The 19,930-nt window shown below is 32.5% G+C and overlaps 1 protein-coding gene across 1 annotated transcript in view; it reads left to right on the forward strand.

Moving 5' to 3' along the window:
- Positions 1 to 19,930, forward strand: part of LOC134705909 (hemicentin-1-like) — a 110,404-nt gene that overhangs the window by 51,186 nt on the left and 39,288 nt on the right. Inside the window, exons 4-9 of the mRNA XM_063564627.1 lie at positions 10,314 to 10,592; positions 11,368 to 11,676; positions 14,042 to 14,323; positions 14,657 to 14,968; positions 15,597 to 15,902; positions 17,614 to 17,916. Coding sequence (XP_063420697.1) covers positions 10,314 to 10,592; positions 11,368 to 11,676; positions 14,042 to 14,323; positions 14,657 to 14,968; positions 15,597 to 15,902; positions 17,614 to 17,916 — 1,791 coding nt within the window. The remainder of the gene's footprint in view (positions 1 to 10,313; positions 10,593 to 11,367; positions 11,677 to 14,041; positions 14,324 to 14,656; positions 14,969 to 15,596; positions 15,903 to 17,613; positions 17,917 to 19,930) is intronic.

Genomic DNA, 19,930 nt, shown 5'->3' on the forward strand with positions numbered 1-19,930 from the left:
ATATAACCAGCATATGAGTAAGACCAGTATATAAATGATTTTGTGAACTGTTATCAATAAATGAATGTGTCTCACCCTTGGTAATTCCATACAAAACACAGTTGTAATGAAAATTATTTTTGACAGACAGAACTTGAAAATGTCAATGTATAAACATGGAGAATCCATTATATAGGGTATACATTCATTAGGCAAGCAACAACACACCTAAAAGATATCTTTATCGCAAATATTCTGTTAAAATTAACAATTGCTTATTGTTCTGACGATACTGCTTTTGGACGAAATATAATCATGGTATCTATGATGAGTTTATCTACAACCACTGGGTCGATGCCTCTGCTGTTGGAGTTTTAATTCCCCGAGGGTATCACCAGCCCAGTAATCAGTACTTCTCTGCTGCCATGACGTATCATTGGTATGGTCATATTCATAAATTAACTGTTTACAAAACTTTTGAATTGCTGAAATACTAAGGCTTTTCTCACTCGGGAATATATTGCTTTAGCTGTATTTGGCAAACAATTTAGGAATGTTGGTTCTCAATGCTCTAATTTCGTACTTTATATGTCCATTTTCACCTTTCGAGCGTCACCGATGAGTCTTTGGTAGACGACATGCTCGTCTAGTGTGTATACACAATTTAATCCTGGTATCTATGATGAGTTTATTTGTTAATTTAAGGAGGTGGATATATAGAAAATCATAGAATTTTGTTCTGAATTTGCTACATTTGATGTTTTTTTCCCCAATTTATTTGTACGGTTTATCAGATCAGGAACATTATCATCAAATTGCTTTATATTTTGTTGTTTATATATACCTTAAATGTCTATTTTCTTTAGTTGTATGGTGGTTTTCTTTTAATCATAACATTACAAACCCGTAAAAGTCTGAAATGGTCTATATCAGCACTCGACTGTAGTATTGGCCAGTACTCAGTCATTGTATACTCGTCTGAACCATGCTCGACTTAGTCTGAGCCATGCTCAACCTAGTCTGAGCCATATGCTCAACCTAATCTGAACCTTACTCAACTACGTCTTCATGAATTTAAAAAGGACACGTTTGTTTTGTAAAATTTAACATAATCACGATAACAAAACTAACATGGCGATACAATTAGCATCTTAATATCAACCTGTAAAACCCCGATACAGATGAAACCGGACGTTGACGCGTTCGAGTCGAGCACACCGTATAGCACTGAGTTCAGACAGAAAGGAATTCATACTTTTAAAGACAATCCAATATGTATTCTTCGTATATTTTGCGCAAATATATTCTTTGCAATAATACTCATGAGTTACTAAAAGGTTTTTCAAAAATGTGACATTTTGTTATACAAACATCAAAAAACGCACGACGATATCAATGATAAAACGTGCTTGGTATTTTTAAACATTCAAAACTTAATGTTTCTCGTACCTCATAGTTTTTAAAACATACATTTTTGAAAACTTCATAGTATAAATTAACAAACTCATAAAGATCGTTTGTTTATGTTGTATCTAGAAACAAAAAAAATACACGTTTTAAAATGTCTCTATTTTCATGTTGTGTACGCTTCGTTGTCATTACACCTTTTTATACTGTACGCTTCGTTGACAAAATATTGCGTTTGTCAATGAATTTTGCATGTATTAGATTATGCTTTGATATGATTATAACCAATATGCATGTTTGAAAATAATAATTTACCATCATAACATGCAGACAGCAACCCATAATGTCAGTTGTATTGTCGAAAAACAGTTGGAGGAAATTTTTACATTTAAAAAAATCCTCATGTATACAAAAGTGTGAATTGGTAGGAAAGTACAATAACTCAACAGATGCAACTATGACAAAGCATACAGATACACACGTCCGATTTCTAATTTCATAGCATATATGAAAGTGTTTACCATACAACAGTCAATGTACGGTTAGGTGGTGGGTTGGTCGCCCGCTAACATGTTTAATCCCACCATATTCTGTATGTGCCTGTCCAAAGCCAGGAGCCTGTAATTCAGTGGTTGTATATATTTTTTGGTTCACACGTTTGTGGAAACATTGAGCCGTTAGTTTTCTCGTATGCACTGACTACATTTGTTATTTCGGTGTGCTTAAGTTAAGTCTGCCAATTGATATTTTATTGTATGTTTTTCTATGTTGTGATGCTATGCTATTGCTTCAGAAAAAGGGAGAAGGTTTGGATCCATTAAAACGTTTAATCCCGCTGCAAATGTTTGCACCTGTCCTAAGTCAGGAATCTGATGTACAGTAGTTGTCGGTTGTTTATGTAATATATTCCCGTTTGAATGGTTTTACACTAGTAATTTTGGGGCCCTTTATAGCTTGTTGTTCAGTGTAAGCCAAGGCTCCGTGTTGAAGGCCGTACTTTAACCTATAATAGTTTACTTTTTAAATTGTTATTTGGATGGAGAGTTGTCTCATTGGCACTCACACCACATCTTCCTATATCTATTAATAGCGGTGTGGGCTTTTTCATTGTTAAAGGCCGTACGGTGACCTATGGTTGTTCATTTTTGTTTCGTTTGGTTTCTTGCGAAGAGCTGTTTCAATACCGCATCTTCTATTTGATATAGAAAGTAATCAAATATAATCAATGGATTATAGGTTATGCCTTTTGTTCTGAATCTCAGAGGCGGGTCCAAGGGAGTCATAGATTACCATAGAGTTACATTAAGGCTCAAGAATAGGTGTATGCAAGGAACATGTAACTGATAGCCATCAATAGTAATACAGTTACTTTAATGTGAAGATATAAAGATGAAGAGACAACTCTCAATATTAACTGGTTTGCTTTCTTTAATTATGTTTTTGTGTTTGTTTAATTTTGATGGTATAAAGATTATGCTTAAATTCCTCGAACATTACAGTCTTTCTACTGTGATGCAAACATCTAAATGATTGGTCAGGTCGTTATTATAAACACCTTTAAAGTCTTTACTCACCCATATGCATTTCATTCAAATTTTGATTTATTTCACAGAAGACCACAGGGACCATATTTATATTCCCAAGTTACCCTTGGCGTCATTGGTAAATTATGGGTTAGCAAAGCATCAATCACCAACCTAACCTTAGATATTTGCTGTGTTTATTCTTTACTGTTGGTACTTACCAATATGTGGACCCTTTTATATGTTTATGACACGCGTACGTAATGGCTGATTGTTGGTTGCTTAACGATCACTTGCAAATATGCCATGCATGTTCCGGATAAGCACAAAGTAGCAACACATACATGTAAGTCCTGTGAGGAGACCCTCCGGAATTACGTCAGGGGCGTTTGGATTGCCACTGGATAAAATGATGTATATTTTATAAGAACACAAATGGTGCCTTTCAACAGGCTATATATAGACCTCTCTTGAAGTTTTTGCAGGGGTTCGTACTGTGTAGTTAGCGTGGTACTCTCTTTACACGAGACATTGGATTTTATATTCCAATTCGGACAGGACGTGACTATGTACTGTTACATCCCACACAACTAAATGGGTGGCCAACTTCAGTCAGTTTTTACTGCCGATCGGAAAAAGACCAAAGTGATCATAACTTATAGTATATCTCCCAGTTACCCTTCACCAAATTCTTTCATAAATAAAAAAAACCCAATTGGCCACAATATAGAAAGTTTTGCTCTACCTGTTAAATCAAAACATCACTTAACATTATTACAATTTATGCACACTTATGAGAACTCATAATACCGTACATCCTCTCGATACTGTTCATATTTGGCATTGCACAAGTTCGTGCGTTTTATTACGTCTTTACCTAAAAGCGTAGGATATACTGATTAAAACACTTTGGATACACGATTTACTTCTTAGTTGTAATTCGCTTTGAAATAACTATCAGTTACTACAATTACTCCTTTGTCGATATTTTATGTATATGGTTTTTGTGCCTTGTACCGACATTTTGAGTTTAGCCAATTGCAACTGAACTTTTTTATCATGTTGTGCTGTTACACCAGTGTTCTATGTTAAGGAGAGGGTTGGGGGCTCACATATTTAATCCAGCCGCACTTTGTTTTGTCGGTCAAACGTCAGAATCCTGCAGTACATTGGTTATATAGATCTGTCATTTCATAAGTTATAAATTATTAACCGTAAGTTTAATCGTTTTTTTTCATATTTTTTTTTCATATCGGGGCCTTTTTTAGGCTACTGTATGGTATAGGTTTTCCTCATTGTTAAATGTTGTACATTCAATTTGGATTATAATAGTTTATACGCCAACTTCATTTAAACTTTGATGGACAGTTGTCTCACTGGCCATCACACCACATCTACAAAGCTCCGCATGTAAAAATAAAGTAATAAAAAAATTAAAGCAGTTGGAATGCCATCTATGGCATTCGGCAAATTAAGTTCAACGAGCTCCTTCATGTATGTCTGCTTTCGTCCAGGCGAATTTGGACCAACATCGGCATTTGGAAGAGCCTCAAATTGTGAAAAGGAAGTCATTAAAGTTTTAATGACTGTACTATACTTTTTGAAACTTTCTTTCCTCTGGAATATATTTATTAACTGTTCATTTCATCTAGAAAAACATTGAAAGTCTCAATTTTCAATAGAAACATTCCAAGCAGATGTACGCGAGTTACATATTTCCATTTTGGCTTTGTATGACAGATATTTTAAGTTCAACTACTTTGACTAAGTTAACAGATAAACATTTACAATAAAATACAGAAAAAAGGTCGCCGACACCATCTCGAAAACCTTGACAAGAAAGTGTTTGTCACGGTTTTTGTCAACGAACTGTACAGTGATTATTTCAAAACGCACAACGAACGCGACATATTTGGTGGAACGAACAATACAGTCAGAGAAAGTTTATTTTGTATGATATTCCGTTTATTCTAAGTTCTAGGGCACATTTGAAGGCACGTAGTAATTCAATGTATAGTTTTTTAGTATTGCTTAAGGTATTTATACTCAAAGGTGTATGCAAGAAAAGATATTCAGCATTGTTTACATCGTAAACCGTATGAAATTGCACCATGTCTGTGCGTTTTGCATCTAGCAGTTTAATCAAACGTTTTATACAATATCTAAAACTTACAACAACTGTATAATTGAATAAAGATACTAACATGCTCATTGACATATTTATATATACTCAAATAAGTTCTAGAGAGGCATTCAAAGTTATTGTCATCCCAAATGTTGTCCTGATTATCGCTCCGAACGCGTCAACGTCCGGATTCATTTGTATCGGGGTTATACGGGGTGAATATGGTTTAATTACCTTAGTACATGTGTGTTTTATAGGCATAAAGAAAGTCCTATTTTTTTCAACTCGTGCATTACTTATCGAGTGAATGCAAAAGGCACTGCGATTAAAGTTTCAAAGATTGTTGCAATTTTGAATGAATGTTTTTTTAGAATTTAATATTCTCTGACCTGTAGTGGTCTGTTTTATTTGTTTGCCTCAAGCAAGAGGTATGTCGTCATACCTCAGCACTATTCAGAAGAAGAATTTTATTCATTTCTTTTATTTTCATCCTTTTGTGATCTATATATATATTCAATGCAATATATCACACATTATTATAATAGAAATATTTCTAGTATAAGATTAAACAATTTCACTGATTTGATTGGCTGTTGTTACCTCATGTAGTTTTTCTTTAAGATTTAGGAAGAAAACCACATACCAAACAAGAAGCACCCTTATAAGTCTTTAGTACCCTCAGTTTAAATGTTGTATTAATGCAATGAAAAATCTTGTTTCAAAACTAAACTCTAAAACTTTGAAATTAATATAATTAAATTATTATAAAAAAATCCCTTGATTTGACTATCTCTATTTGATAAATCTGAGAATCATGTTATAATGTAACATGTTTTTTTTAAAATATATATTTATTTTATTGTGGATTCTGTAATGTCACTTAAAAACATTTATTTTAGCAGTGCACATTCAAAAACTGTAGAGGTTATAAGGTCAAGAATGGTTCAGACTGAAAAAAGCAGTCGAGTACAGGTAGAGAATGGGTTCAGACTGATTCAAACTGGTTACGTCGAGTAATGTCTTGTAAAATTACGACCAATTTAAACAGGTCTATCAAAATTCAGTACAGCCGAGTATAATCACCATGTTTTAAACAATCATAATAAGTTTCCATAGTTATCAAAAATGTTTTCATTGGCGCATATTTATCTTTTGCCAAAAAGATGTTTTGAAATTAAGCTACATACAGTCAGTCTACTTATTTATAAGGGGACTGCCATAATATCAGTAAATGTCGATCCCAAAATTATATATTCTTCAATATAAAAACACACAGCTTATAAGAAACAGAAAGCATCAGCTAAAATCACCTACTTTCAATGTATGCTAAAAAAAAATAAAAAAAATAGCCAAATACATATAAATATCCCACATTGACAAACTTTGTTCTACACATGGTTCTAGAAATTCGCACTTCAAGTAATGTCAATTGGCGTATAAGAACAATTTAGTTTATATTTGGAAAAGAAAGTAAAACTTGTAAATATATAAGAATGATCCGAGTTATAAGTTTACAAGGTATAACACGTTTTCGGAAAGTCAGAAAAACTTATCTAAGTTAGACGTTTACAAAATAGCAGACGTTCTCGGAAAATCAAAAAGGAAGCTTAAAATAGAAAATAAATTTAACAGTCCTATTAATAAGTCCCCAAAAAACTTTGCGTTTATCTGAGTCACGATAGACGGAACAAGGTATCAAATTTCAATCGATTTTAAAAGATCGTTTAAGAGACTAACAGTTGAAATACTTTAAAATTATAATTAAACATACCATCATAATATTTGTTCACAAAATTGCCGAGGTCTAGCGATAACAGAAAACGATTTGGGTTATTTTCTTGGTTTTCACAACTAAAACATGAAATTTCAATGGCCCACAAAAAACTCATTAGACAAAAGAAATGATTTAACAAATAAAAAACCAATTGTTCTAAAAACAATTAAAAGTTTTTCAACTGAAAATATCTATTTGATACAAACGTTATAAGAGTTGTTTTAATATGTCATTTCCAGGGTCAAATGATAGCTTATTTTACGCTTATCTAAAAAAAAAATATGATTTCTAATTATTTATTTTTAAATAATTGAGATAATTTGATACTTCCTGTTTGAACATTGACACTTCCGGTTTAATTTGATAATTTACTTGACACTGATTAAAAAAACATAATGGTTTTATATACTTGTACATAACACAAATGCACAAAATAGATACTTCCGGTTTACACAAGGTCACTTCTGTTTGCCTTTCTTTTTCATATGGTTTGCAACCTAATGCAAAAATGCCCAATGCTTTACCTATATAGAATTGAAATAAAAGCAACGGTCATTATATAGAACGCAAATTTACGTGTAACGACCTGTTAGAAGTAATATTTAAGCAAAAATATAATGCCGGTATCTTATATCTTTGTCAAGACGTGAAATAAGCCAAAATCTAAATTTACATTTTCACATTGTCCATAATCAAATGTCAAAATCAAACGATAAAACACATCAAACGAATAGACAACAACTGTCATATTCCTGACGTGGTACAGTCATTTTTAAATGTAGAAAATGGTTATTGAACCTGTTTTTGAAGCGATAAACCTCTCACTTATATGACAGTCGCATCAAATTCCATTATATTTACAACAATTCGTAGGTCTCTATCACTTATGGTTAAGCAGTTAGATATGAATTGTAATTATATCAAATGCATCAGGGGGAATTACTCTCAAATGTAGTCTCCAGATAGCTCAATTAAACGTAACATCCTGAAGATATAATTTTAGAATAATACATTTGTCGCTTTTTATAACGGTTGCGAATGAGATTTCATAACAAGAAAGACCGTGTCCTAGGAGATAACCCTTACACAGAAAAGTGTTCTGTTTAACAGGGTGATCCGTTTCTCAAAAAAGTATAGACTGTATGATATTATATAAAAAAAAAAACACAGAGACATCTTTTGAAACAAAAATACAACGCACGAGACAAAATTTTGCAAAAGAATATAAAATCAGAACAAAATTAAAAGATCTTTCCACGGAACAGTTGAAAGACCTAAAAAACTATCAATTCAGTTAATTCCATCGAATACATCTTCATAGCTTAGGTAGAACACTGCAAAGGGATATATATTTCTTGATTAACAAATCACTTGATTTTAAATAAATTAACGAATTTTGTGATGAAGAAGGGAGAATAATTATCATTAATATAAGATCTTTATTTTTAAACTTTTATACACCGACTGAAGTTCATGCAAAAAAACAATTCTATAAAAAAATAAGGTATTTCATTATTTGAGGAATACACTCTTGCTGCTTTAACAGTAGGGGGAGATTTAATTCACGGATCACCTAGCCATTTCGCTTAAATGACATTCACGCAAACAATCGTGGTGATTGTAATTTACAAAATAAACATTGTTTTCTTTGATTTATGGATACATTTATATATCAGAAAAGAGAACTTAATATGTTAATATGATATGTGTCCTAAACAAAAAATGAAAATCTGAAAAAAAAATGATTCTAGGTAAAATTTCTAGACAAGTATCTCCCCCTGAAAAGGATAACTATTACAGGTGATCTCAGGGGGGGGGGGAATACATTTCTTTGCAACACACTTAAACGCATGCTGTACCAATGAACAATGACTATGCATTTTATGTATAAAATATATATTTAAACCTTATAAAATCTTCCTATATTTGTGTCCGCAATATTGGGATGATCGTAACTGCAGTTACGATCATCACGTGGACGCCAGTGATACGTTTATTAATTAAAAAAAATGGTTTTCTTATGATTTGTAATACCATGTGTTTTTCATATAATTCCAAAAAATGCTGACCAACAACATGTGCATACAAATCTTGCAATTGTTCCCCCTGCATATATATACACTCTTTATAATGGATCTGAAGGTATGTGTGAATAAAAATTGAAAGCTGTGATCAATATCAACAGAATATTACTCACCTTTGTTCTGACTAGCAAAAAAATTCATAATGGAATAATAAAATATTGACCTAACACTTAGCTGAAGATGTGATAGAGCAGATTGCGCCGACGAAAAATCATATGATAAAGAGAATGTATTCCTAGTGTTTAATGTAGACTACTAATTTTAAATATACTTCATATCATGAGTCTAATTTGAAATCAGGATGAGGTGTTTTAACACTCAAGACATTATGATGTTTTAACAGTTTTACTGAACCTTGAAATATTCAAAATGAATGTCATTTGTTTGTTAATCAAATACACAAGACAAGTATATATGTAGGACTTTAAAGTACGATCGGGACGCTAAAGTAAGATGGTCAATCTAAAGTACGATGGTCTGCGCTAAAGTGCGATGCCTTCATACGCTAAAGTGCGATGGGCCACGAAAGTAAAGAGTACAAAACTTAGTTGAATTATGACGTTAACAGTCCTTTATACAAACCATAAATGTGCATGCAGGAATATATATCATGAACAACTAATAAACCAAGCAGTCGGGAAGAAAGTGCCAATGACTTAATTGATTTAAATCTAACCGTGCTTTGTCGGCTGAAGCAAATGCGAGTGTTTTTTTGTTTCGGATGTTGGACGGAGGACTTGTATCTGCAGCTTACTGTATAGATACAAAATAGTATAAGCATATCTGGTATCTTGCTTTTATTGAAAGCGAACGGATACATTTAAATCATTTCAAAGTTAATTTAAGTTTTGTAAATTACTACTTGATACGAAAATGGAGAAAACTCGGACAACATCTTCTTTTTCTCGCATTTTAATTAAAGCTTATACAAATAAATGTTACACATTTCGAAAATGAAAGAACTTTGTCTTTGCCATTCACAATAAAAACTGTATCGGGAGGTGTTCTTTTATTTGGTAAACTATGAGAATGTGAAGCTACACCAACGATCCGAATTGTTAAAAACTTATTTCCAGGAAATATAGCATTTGGTGACAACTTTTAATTACCGTTTCAACAATAAACACGTGGTCGGTCTTATAAATTTATAAACAATCACTCAAGCCTATCACATATTTATACTTTAGCTTACTAGCTTTTGCAAAAGAACATGTTAACATCAATGCACATTCAAGTTTAATCGTACCATTTTGGTGTATCGCAATTTAGCGTAATACGCCATCGTACTTTAGCAAAAACAATCATCGCACTTTAGCGTAGACCATCGCACTTTAGAGTACCATAGCACTTTAGAGTCCTACATATATATTTTCGTCTTTTTTAAAATTATATCCACATATTGATATATTGTATATTTGTAGCTCCTGATATTCCAATAATCACTGGTCCGACGTTTATACTTGATGGTAACTCTGTAACGTTAACATGTACATCAACAGGTGGCAATCCTGCACCCACAGTATATTGGTACCGTGTAAATAAGTTGTTAGATAATTCATACAACACTACTAATGGAGTTACAACAAACACATATAACTTTGTTGCCAACGGAAGTCATCACATTGCTGTATTTGAATGTCGGGTTAATAGTCCAGATTTAGAGAGTTATCTGAGCGCAACATGGTACTTCCAAGTTTACAGTATGTACCCTTATCTGCCAGAGAAAACATGAACTTAATCACAATTTCTTAAGCACTTTTAAAAAAAAGTAGATTCATACAACAAAGTTGATCATACAAACGTATACTGATATATTAAGATAAGGCATTTTCATATGAATGGCAACCAAAGTCAATATATTTAAAATTCGAATTAACAAATTCCTTGTACCAGAATGAAGTAAAGCAGGATATTCACAAACACCATATTTTCATACACACACTGTTATTCAAGAAAAAACGTATGTTATCATAACAAAAACTATGTTATCCAGCACATTATTTATGTATGTTCCTGTCCCAAGTCAGAAGCATGACATTCAGTGGTTGTCCTTTGTTTATGTGTTACATATTTTTTTTTCGTTCATTTTTTTTTATATAAATAAGGCCGTTAGTTTTCTCGCTTGAATTGTTTTACATTGTCATAGCAGTGCCTTTTATATCTGACTATGAGGTATGAGCTTTGCTTATTGTTGAAGGCCGTACGGTGACCTATAGTTGTTCATGATTGTGTCATTTTGGTCTCTTGTGGACAGTTGTCTCATTGGCAATCATACCAAAACTTCTTTTTTATATTTCGACAGAAACTATGTTATTTCAACATAAATTATATTATTTCAAAAGAAACTGTGATATAATGTAATAAACTATGTTATCGCAACAACATATGTGTATGTCAATAATTAGACAAAACATTAAGTGCTATTTTGAAATACTTTAAAATTGAATATAACATGATGCGTTTAACTTCTTGTAGTCGAACCAAATCAACCGACGTTGACTGGATCTCAATCTCTTTTAACTGGCACTACATATCAATGGACGTGTATAAGCACAGGAGGGAATCCTTCGCCAACAATTACTATGAGGATCGGCAACAGTCAATTCAGTACTGGTATCACACAATCGTCAGTAATACAGTCAGATAATACCCATACTGTTACCTCATCACTGTCATGGACACCAAGTATCAGTAACAATGGTCAGACACTTTATTGTGATGTACAACATCATGAAACACGGGGAAATAGCCTCCAGACAGTCAGTCTTCAATTAACAGTTATTGGTATGCTAACATATAAAGCAGTATATGACTGTTCAATGTCATGACTCGGTTGACTGAAACAAATACTTGTCACTTAACAAAACTGAGGAAAACACATCAACTATGAGAGGAAAACAACAGAACAAAATCTCACTAAAAAAAAGAATCATAACTTAATACTACAGACGCGCGTTTCTTCTACATAGACTCATCAGTGACGCTCAGATAAAAAAAAATTATAAAGCCAAACAAAAACAAAGATAAAGAGCATTGATGACCCAAAATTACAAAAGGTTGTGCCAAATAAGGCTGAGGTAATCTATTCCTGAGATACAAAAATCCTTTTTTTCTCTCGAAAAATTCAAAGTTTTGTAAACAGGACATTTATAAAAAGAACCATGTAATTGATATTCATGCAAACACCGAAGAGCTGACTTTTGGGATGGTGATACCCTCGTTCTTTAGCAGTGGCATCCCAGTGGTGTAAAAAGTTATCAAAGGTACCAGGATTTTAATTTATTACGCCAGACGCGCGTTTTCAATACATAATACTCATCAGTTACGCTCAGATCAAAAAGATATAAAGTCAAACAAGTAAACTTGACAAAGCCAATATAAAAAGAAACCGATAATTTTATACAAAATACTATAATTCTGACTTTTTATAGGTCATTTTAAGACAAACGTTTTTTTCACCTGGTTTTATTCCTACCCAAACCTTCTGCTTACATTTCAATGTTATACATATCTTCAAAATGACAACATTACGGGACAGGAATACAACACAATGCAAGTACATTAAAAACGGAGAAATACATAAATAATAATACAATAGTAAATGTAATAACGTCAACAGTAGTATACCGCTTTCCGAGACTCATAAATCAATAGATGAAAAACAAATCCAAGTTACAAACTGAAACTGAGGCAAACGCAAACTGAGGAGAAAAACGACACAACAGAACCACAACATTAAAATGTAATACACACACAAACTAACAATAATATAACAATGGCCATTTTCCTGACTTGGTGCTGGACATTTTAAGAACAAAATGGTTAGTTGAACCTGGTTTGTGGCATGCCAAACCGCCCGCTTTTATGGCAATGTTAAATATAACATTAAACTGACATTAACAAATAAATGGTAGAAACTATAGGATAGAGAAACACACGAATATAAGCTAACAAAATGTACCTCGTTTAAAATTTAATAGGACAGACGTGCGTTTTGTCCACACAATACAAACCAGTGACAATCGAAAGCCAACACAGGTAAAAGTTGAAGAGAAATGAGGAATAAAAGTTCTAAAAAGTTGTGCCAAATATCGCTAGGGTTTGCTGCCTGGGATAAGAAAATTCTTATTATTTAGAATAATTCATACTTTAGCAAACAGTAAATTTTATGAAAAAAATACTGTATAATAGATATACATGATAAAACTGAAGTGGTGACTAACTACAGTACAACAATGGACACATTACATAAACAACCTAATCCAGCACATAAAATTACACAGCCGAGTTAGCCAAAGCCTCAACGCACAATGTGACGTCACATTTGAAATTCTACAAAAACACACTTTTGTATTTGTAAAAAGATTTCCCAAAAATTAGATAGAATTAGGACTGATTTAAGATTAGATTTGTTTAACTGATTTTATATTTATAAATGACAACGAAAATTACAATACTTATTAATATCAAATTGTGGTAGTAATTAGATTATTAATTGTATTATCTAGCTATCTTGATGTTTCTTCTGAATCAAACTGTAAACCAAATATATCGTATAAATTTCGTTTAACCACACGATAACAGCGAACACACTTAAATTTATTTATGACAGCACAATATAATTTTAAACACACGTACAGTGTGCACGTGTATGAGCATAATGTATCCACTGAATGAAGCACATGTAATTGATCACCATACAACGGCGCATACGGTATGTTACTGCTAAACGGGACATTGATAATGGGGCAGTTGAAATTGTCCGGTTTACTATCTTTGTCAATTTTGGCGAAGAGATCAAAGTATAAAGCAGCCTTTCTACTATCAGTATATAATTACTGGCTGAAATATGGGTTATTCAGTGAAAGCACATCCTCAATATATCAGCTGGATGTAAATAAATTTATAAAGGAATGTTTTAGTTTGATTATTAGACTCTATCGATGAATGTTGACGACCACTATCGTATCTCATAATTTAAATGTTACTGTCATTTCCAAATCCTTTTTCTCGGTGAATGATTTTTTGAATTCGCATTGAATGATGTTCCTACCATTTAATAATCTGACAAAAAATAAGGCTAGACTTTATATTTAACGGATAGAATGGAAACAAGTGCTAAATTCAATATTTCTTTTGTTATTTGCAGACCCGTTATCAGTGAATGCCCCTCAAACACTGTATCAAAATAATGTTGGCACTCTTGTTGTCTTGACCTGCCAAGTTATCGGAACAGCAACATATATCTCTTGGTACTTTAACAATCAAGTGCTTAATATTGCTTCTTCTTCGAAATATTCCAACGGCAATACCATCAACCCATCATTGACTATATCAAACGTGGCTTTGGCTGATGGGGGACAATATTACTGTCAGGCAACCAATGGATTAACCACAGCCAACTCCAATACTATAACATTAACAGTTCTAGGTAATTCTTTATATTTTAATCTAACCAGTTTATTGATATCTTTGAGTTTAGAATATTTCGATATTGTTTTTAAAAAAGACTAATCGCTTGACTATCAAATACACAAAAACTCATATTATTAACGTTACGAAAGACTAATAAATTGTTCTAATTGTGGTTTCGAAAGGTCAATTACCCATTCTGTAAATCTTTTATTTTTCATTTTGCTTCAGAATGTTGTATATCTGTGTTTACAAAATGAATTTATTATTACATTAACGTCCAATTGTATATTGAACCTTTATTATGTTGTCATTTATCTTATTAATATTGTCAACCATCTTTCCATTAAAGCACGCATACCAGTAGTAACAGTTTCTCAGCCGACCTACTCAGAAACTACCGGACAGTCTGTTACCTTACAATGTACAGTCTCCTCACCAGATAGCACTCTTCAGTCTGTATCGTGGATTTTTAATAACGGTGCATCTTCCAATATAATAACACAATTCAGCAATACAACAAAATATAGAGGAATAACAACTATCGTGCCGTCTCTCACCATATTGAATCTATCATCAACAGATATCGGAACATATACATGCACAGCAACAAACGCTATAGGAACAGGACGTAGCAGTGTAACCACACTCAGTGTTACAGGAAGTAAGTGATGTAGAGGCTCGATAACAGGCTTCTTTTATATGAGTATAAATGCATACTGTGTGAAAAAAATACTTCTTAGGTAAATTATTGCATAATGAAAAAAATGTATGTTTTTGCAATCAACTTAAGCTTTTATAACTTGCTTAGAACAGTGGCAATTATTTCATGCAAATCGAGGACGTAAAGACTTTAGCCTCAATCAGTTGAAGAGGATGTTTATAGATAAGTCTAGTAAGATATGGTGCATTGATTTGAAATGAGTGATCAACTGGAATTCAGAAGCTGCAAATTTTGTTAGATTCATAATTTCTGTCTTCTAGTTTCTATTAATGTTTGTGTGTTCTTCGCGTCAATGGAAAAACATAATAATAAGAACTTGTAAAGCTGAACAAAAAGAAGTAATGCAATGAGTAATAAGTTTACGATCGAATTTCCTCTTTTCTTGTTGTTCACCGAATATTAATGTCGAATATATTAAAAAAAAAAAAAAACATAGTTCCAGAAAAGATTAAATTTTTCAAATATTACACATTTATATTTTCTAGACACCCTTCATTCTTTATGATTGTTCAACTTGGATTGATATATCAGTAGGGGGATGGAAATAATATAGATTTTGCTTTTTCAGGTATACCAACTGTTAATATTCAACAGTCGTCATATAATATAAACTATGGTAGTTCTATTGTCGTTGTATGTTCCGTCACAGCAAATCCAACTCATACAACAGTATACTGGCGAAAGATAAAGAATGGCGTTACCACAGATTTAAATGTAGTTAACAGTAACAACAAGTACAGTGGTTCAACAGTCAGTAACCCGTCTCTACAGATAAATAACGTGGATTTTAATGACGAAGCCTATTATGTTTGCTTAGCTTCCAATAGTGTTGGTTCAGGACAAAGTTCGCAAACTTTCCTAGATGTCATTGGAAGTAAATTACATATTTAGGCATTAATGAACTAATATTTTTTTGTGTCTCGTCCTTTTTCTAAAAAAGTTCATCGGAAGGTACCAAGACCTTGTTGATAAATATTCCGTATCAACTTCTCAAATAATACACGATGGTCTTGATGTAAAGATTCTGCGTACTGATGTTGTTTATCATCTTAACAACATGTTTTACTGTTCTTTCATTTGTTTTTGTTCTATTACTAATATTACTTTAACTGTTGAATGGTTTTATGTGATATCCGTTTGACGTGGCTCGGTACTTATACATCTCGTCAATGTGTGAGTATTGGCTTTCATTTGTTGGTGGTTTGTTTTGTATATACGACTCTTTGTATTTCTTTTGTTCTTATTACATGACTCTGTACTTTAAAAGATCCCGTCAGTATTATTTTGGTCTATTATATGTTATTATGATATATTTCTATTATGAATTACTATATACGTTGAACCACAAACGTCAAAATAATTCAATCGCGTAGGGGAATTAACTATTTTTGGATTCTCATAAATTCTACCTATAACTTTTGGACTAGTTTAAATCTCGGTCTATTTCTGTAATTTGTTCTTACATACTTTTGATTTTTTAACTCTGTATGCTTACATTGCCTATGTAAATTTTAAAACTGTTTGTATGCACATTGAACGACAAATTTATGTGACGTATTCAAATTTTATGACGTCAGACACTCAAGTCAATCCATGTGTTCGTAGATAGATGTTTTTGTGTTCTGTTAAATATCACTTTTAAAATTGTTATGCGATGATGACTGATGTACCCATATTTTGACTATTTTATTAATTGTGACTGTTTATTGAACGCATCATATAAATATAACGGAATTTGATGAGACTGTTATTAAAGTGAGAGGGTAAGCGCTATAGAACCAGGTTTAATCCACCATTTTCTACATTTGAAAATGCCTGTACCAAGTCAGGAATATGACAGTTCTTGTCTCTACGTTTTTGATGCGTTTTGTTATTTGATTTTGCCATATGATTATAGACTTTCCGTATTGATTTTCCTCTGAGTTCAGTATTTTTGTGATTTTACTTTTTGGATCAATGACTCTGTTTTTAAAATATTACAACTAAGGTAGAATTCGAAGATGCTCGTCAAAGATTTGCATTTACAGATAATACTCATATCTTTGTAAAACAATGTTAGCATCTTATTATATTCGACAAATACTTGAATATTTGTACTCATGCTGTAGTTTACACCACAGTCCTATGTTAGGGGAGAAGTGATCGTTCCTGCACATGAAAAAATCTGTCACATTATCCATGTGCGTTAAATAGAAATGTGATTGCTTGTGTTTGCTGTCTGTTATAAAAAAAACTTTTTTAATTAACAAATTACGTCCTGCGAGGGTCTTTTATAGCTTACTTTATTGTATTGTAAATTTTAGTTGGCAAATACAATATATTTCTATAGTAGTTTTCACATCATACTGTGTCATCTTTATTTTTATCAATTGTTAATCTTAAAACTGTGTAAATGTAAAAGGTAAGACGAAAAGTTTAGAGATTTATTATTAAAGATATTACAGTTTTTAGCTCAAGGAAATGAAAATTCATAATGAGAATGAAGGTAATAAAATGATAGATACTGAATGTAACAAACTATTTTCTTGGGCTTGTAAAGTCTCAAATATAAACGTATTTATCTCCTTGCTTTGTTCTGTTTGCAGACTTACTTACTGTTACCGTTCCTCAGTCATCCTACAGTGTTTTGATTGGTCAACAGGTAACCATACCTTGTACTGTTACCGGGACTCCTATTCAGACTAACCTGTTCTGGAGAAAGGTGGTAAATGGTGTTCCAACTAACGTAGATATAAATGGTAACAGTAGATATTCTGGAGGTACCACCTCAAGTCCATCGTTGACAATAACCAACACTCAGCGATTAGATGAGGGAACTTACGTGTGCTATGCTTCAAACACTATTGGGACATCAAACAGTCAAAATACATTTCTAGACGTTACTGGAGGTATGTATAATTCTTCGTAATGAAAAAAAAGATATTGTATGATTCACGATGAGAGAACTGTTCAAAAGAGTTCACCTGGGTGGAAATAAGCAATTATTCAAAACGAGTAAGCCTTTGTTATGTTAATAGTATATTTTACAGCGCTTCGGACGCAATTAATTATAAAACGTGTTGTTTTCCATTTTTTAAATCACTGGGTCGATACCTCTGCTGGTGGACTGTCAGTCCCCGAGGGTATCATCAGCTCAGTAGTCAGTGCTTCGGTACTGACATGATTTAACATACTGTACTAAAAATTGTCTGTTTATAAATTTTGAAATTATTATGAAACTAAGGTTTCAACTCCCTCAGGCAAAGTTGGCTTTAGACTAATTTGGCTATTTATTTTTGGTATTTTTGACATATAGCTCTTCAACGATTTTCGGTAATTATACATCTTCGGATTTCAAATGTTTGGCTTTGAGCGTTCCTGATGAAGGTAAATGCAGAAAAGCGCTTCGGACGCAATTTATTATAAAACGTGTTGTTTTCCATTTTTTACAATTGTTTTTTTTTTTTTTTTTTTCTATTCGAACTCTTTGGAACGCCATAACTGTCTTCTGATGTTGATTGTTTAATATGTTCGGTGCTTTATGCGTCATGTTCAGTAGTTTTCATATTATGTTCAGTTGTTTTGACATTCTGTTCAGTAGTTTTGACACTACGCTCGGTGCCTTGATTATTATGTTCAGAAGTTTCATTATTATATGCAGTGGTGTAAATTATGTTCGGAACTTCTGACGTTATAATCAGTGCATTTTTCTTTATATATTCAGTACTTTCGCCATTATGTTCAGTAGATTCAATATTATTTGCAGTACATAATGTATTGGTCCCGGTTAATTTATATTTGGTGGATTATTCATTATATTCAGTAAAATCATCAGTATTATACTCGGTCCAATGAACTATACGTTCAGCGATTGTATTATTATGATGATGCAGTAAAAGTCGGGAAATCAATAAAATGAACGGGGATATTTTTGACGAACGTTTTCTTTAAAGACATAATTTTTACGGGATGGAATGAACGTGGCAGAAATGAAAGCTGAATTTAATATTGGTTTGGTTAACGCTCCCACGCTTGCAATATTCACAAGAAAAAAATAACTCCTGACTTTATTTTAAAAATGTAATCATTGATGGATTGTTGTTTTCTGAACCTACAGTGGCAAATATTTCACGCATATCTATGACGAAGAGAAGAATTTCAAACAAGAACTTTAGCAGTTGTGTGCGTTGTCGTTGGTATATCATTACTATAGAGCAACGAAAAAAAGACAAACAACAAAATATCAAATATCAAAACATTTTCTATAGTTTTTATATTCTTAGTAGGCAACCCTTTTTGTTGGTTGGTTGTACATATGACAACAACACCTTGTACAAATATTCTTTCATAAACAAGAACAGTTAAGTATATTAAACAAAACTGTCCGTCACAATGACAACTCAGGGTTTGGAGTGGGGATAACGGAAAAGGGGGGTCTCTATTTCTTTCTTCTGTAATTCTTTTTGCCATTCTCATCTAAACAGTAAGAAATATGCGTAGGTCAGGAATCTGATGTACAGAAGTTGAAGTTTGTTTTTGTAATTTATACGTGTTTCTCGTTTCTCGTTTTTTATATAGATTAGACCGTTGGTTTTCCCGTTTGAATGATTTTACACTAGTAATGCTGGGCCCTTTATAGCTTGTTGTTCGGTGTGAGCCAAAGCTCCATGTTGAAGGCCGTACATTAAATATAATGGTTTACTTTTATAAATTGTTATTTGGATGGAGAGTCGTCTCATTGGCACTCACACCATATCTTCCTATTTTTATTCTTTAAATTATATTTCCCTTTTGAATTTTTCACTGCACTACAAAAATGAAATAATTGATCAAATTTGATTAGTATCTGGTTGAAGTCTAACACGGGAATATATAAATATTTCAATTTATTAATAATTTTTGATAATAATTTGGATGTATGGG

Source organism: Mytilus trossulus, chromosome 1 (assembly GCF_036588685.1).
Source record: "Mytilus trossulus isolate FHL-02 chromosome 1, PNRI_Mtr1.1.1.hap1, whole genome shotgun sequence".
In the NCBI taxonomy this organism is placed as follows: Eukaryota; Metazoa; Mollusca; class Bivalvia; order Mytilida; family Mytilidae; genus Mytilus; species Mytilus trossulus.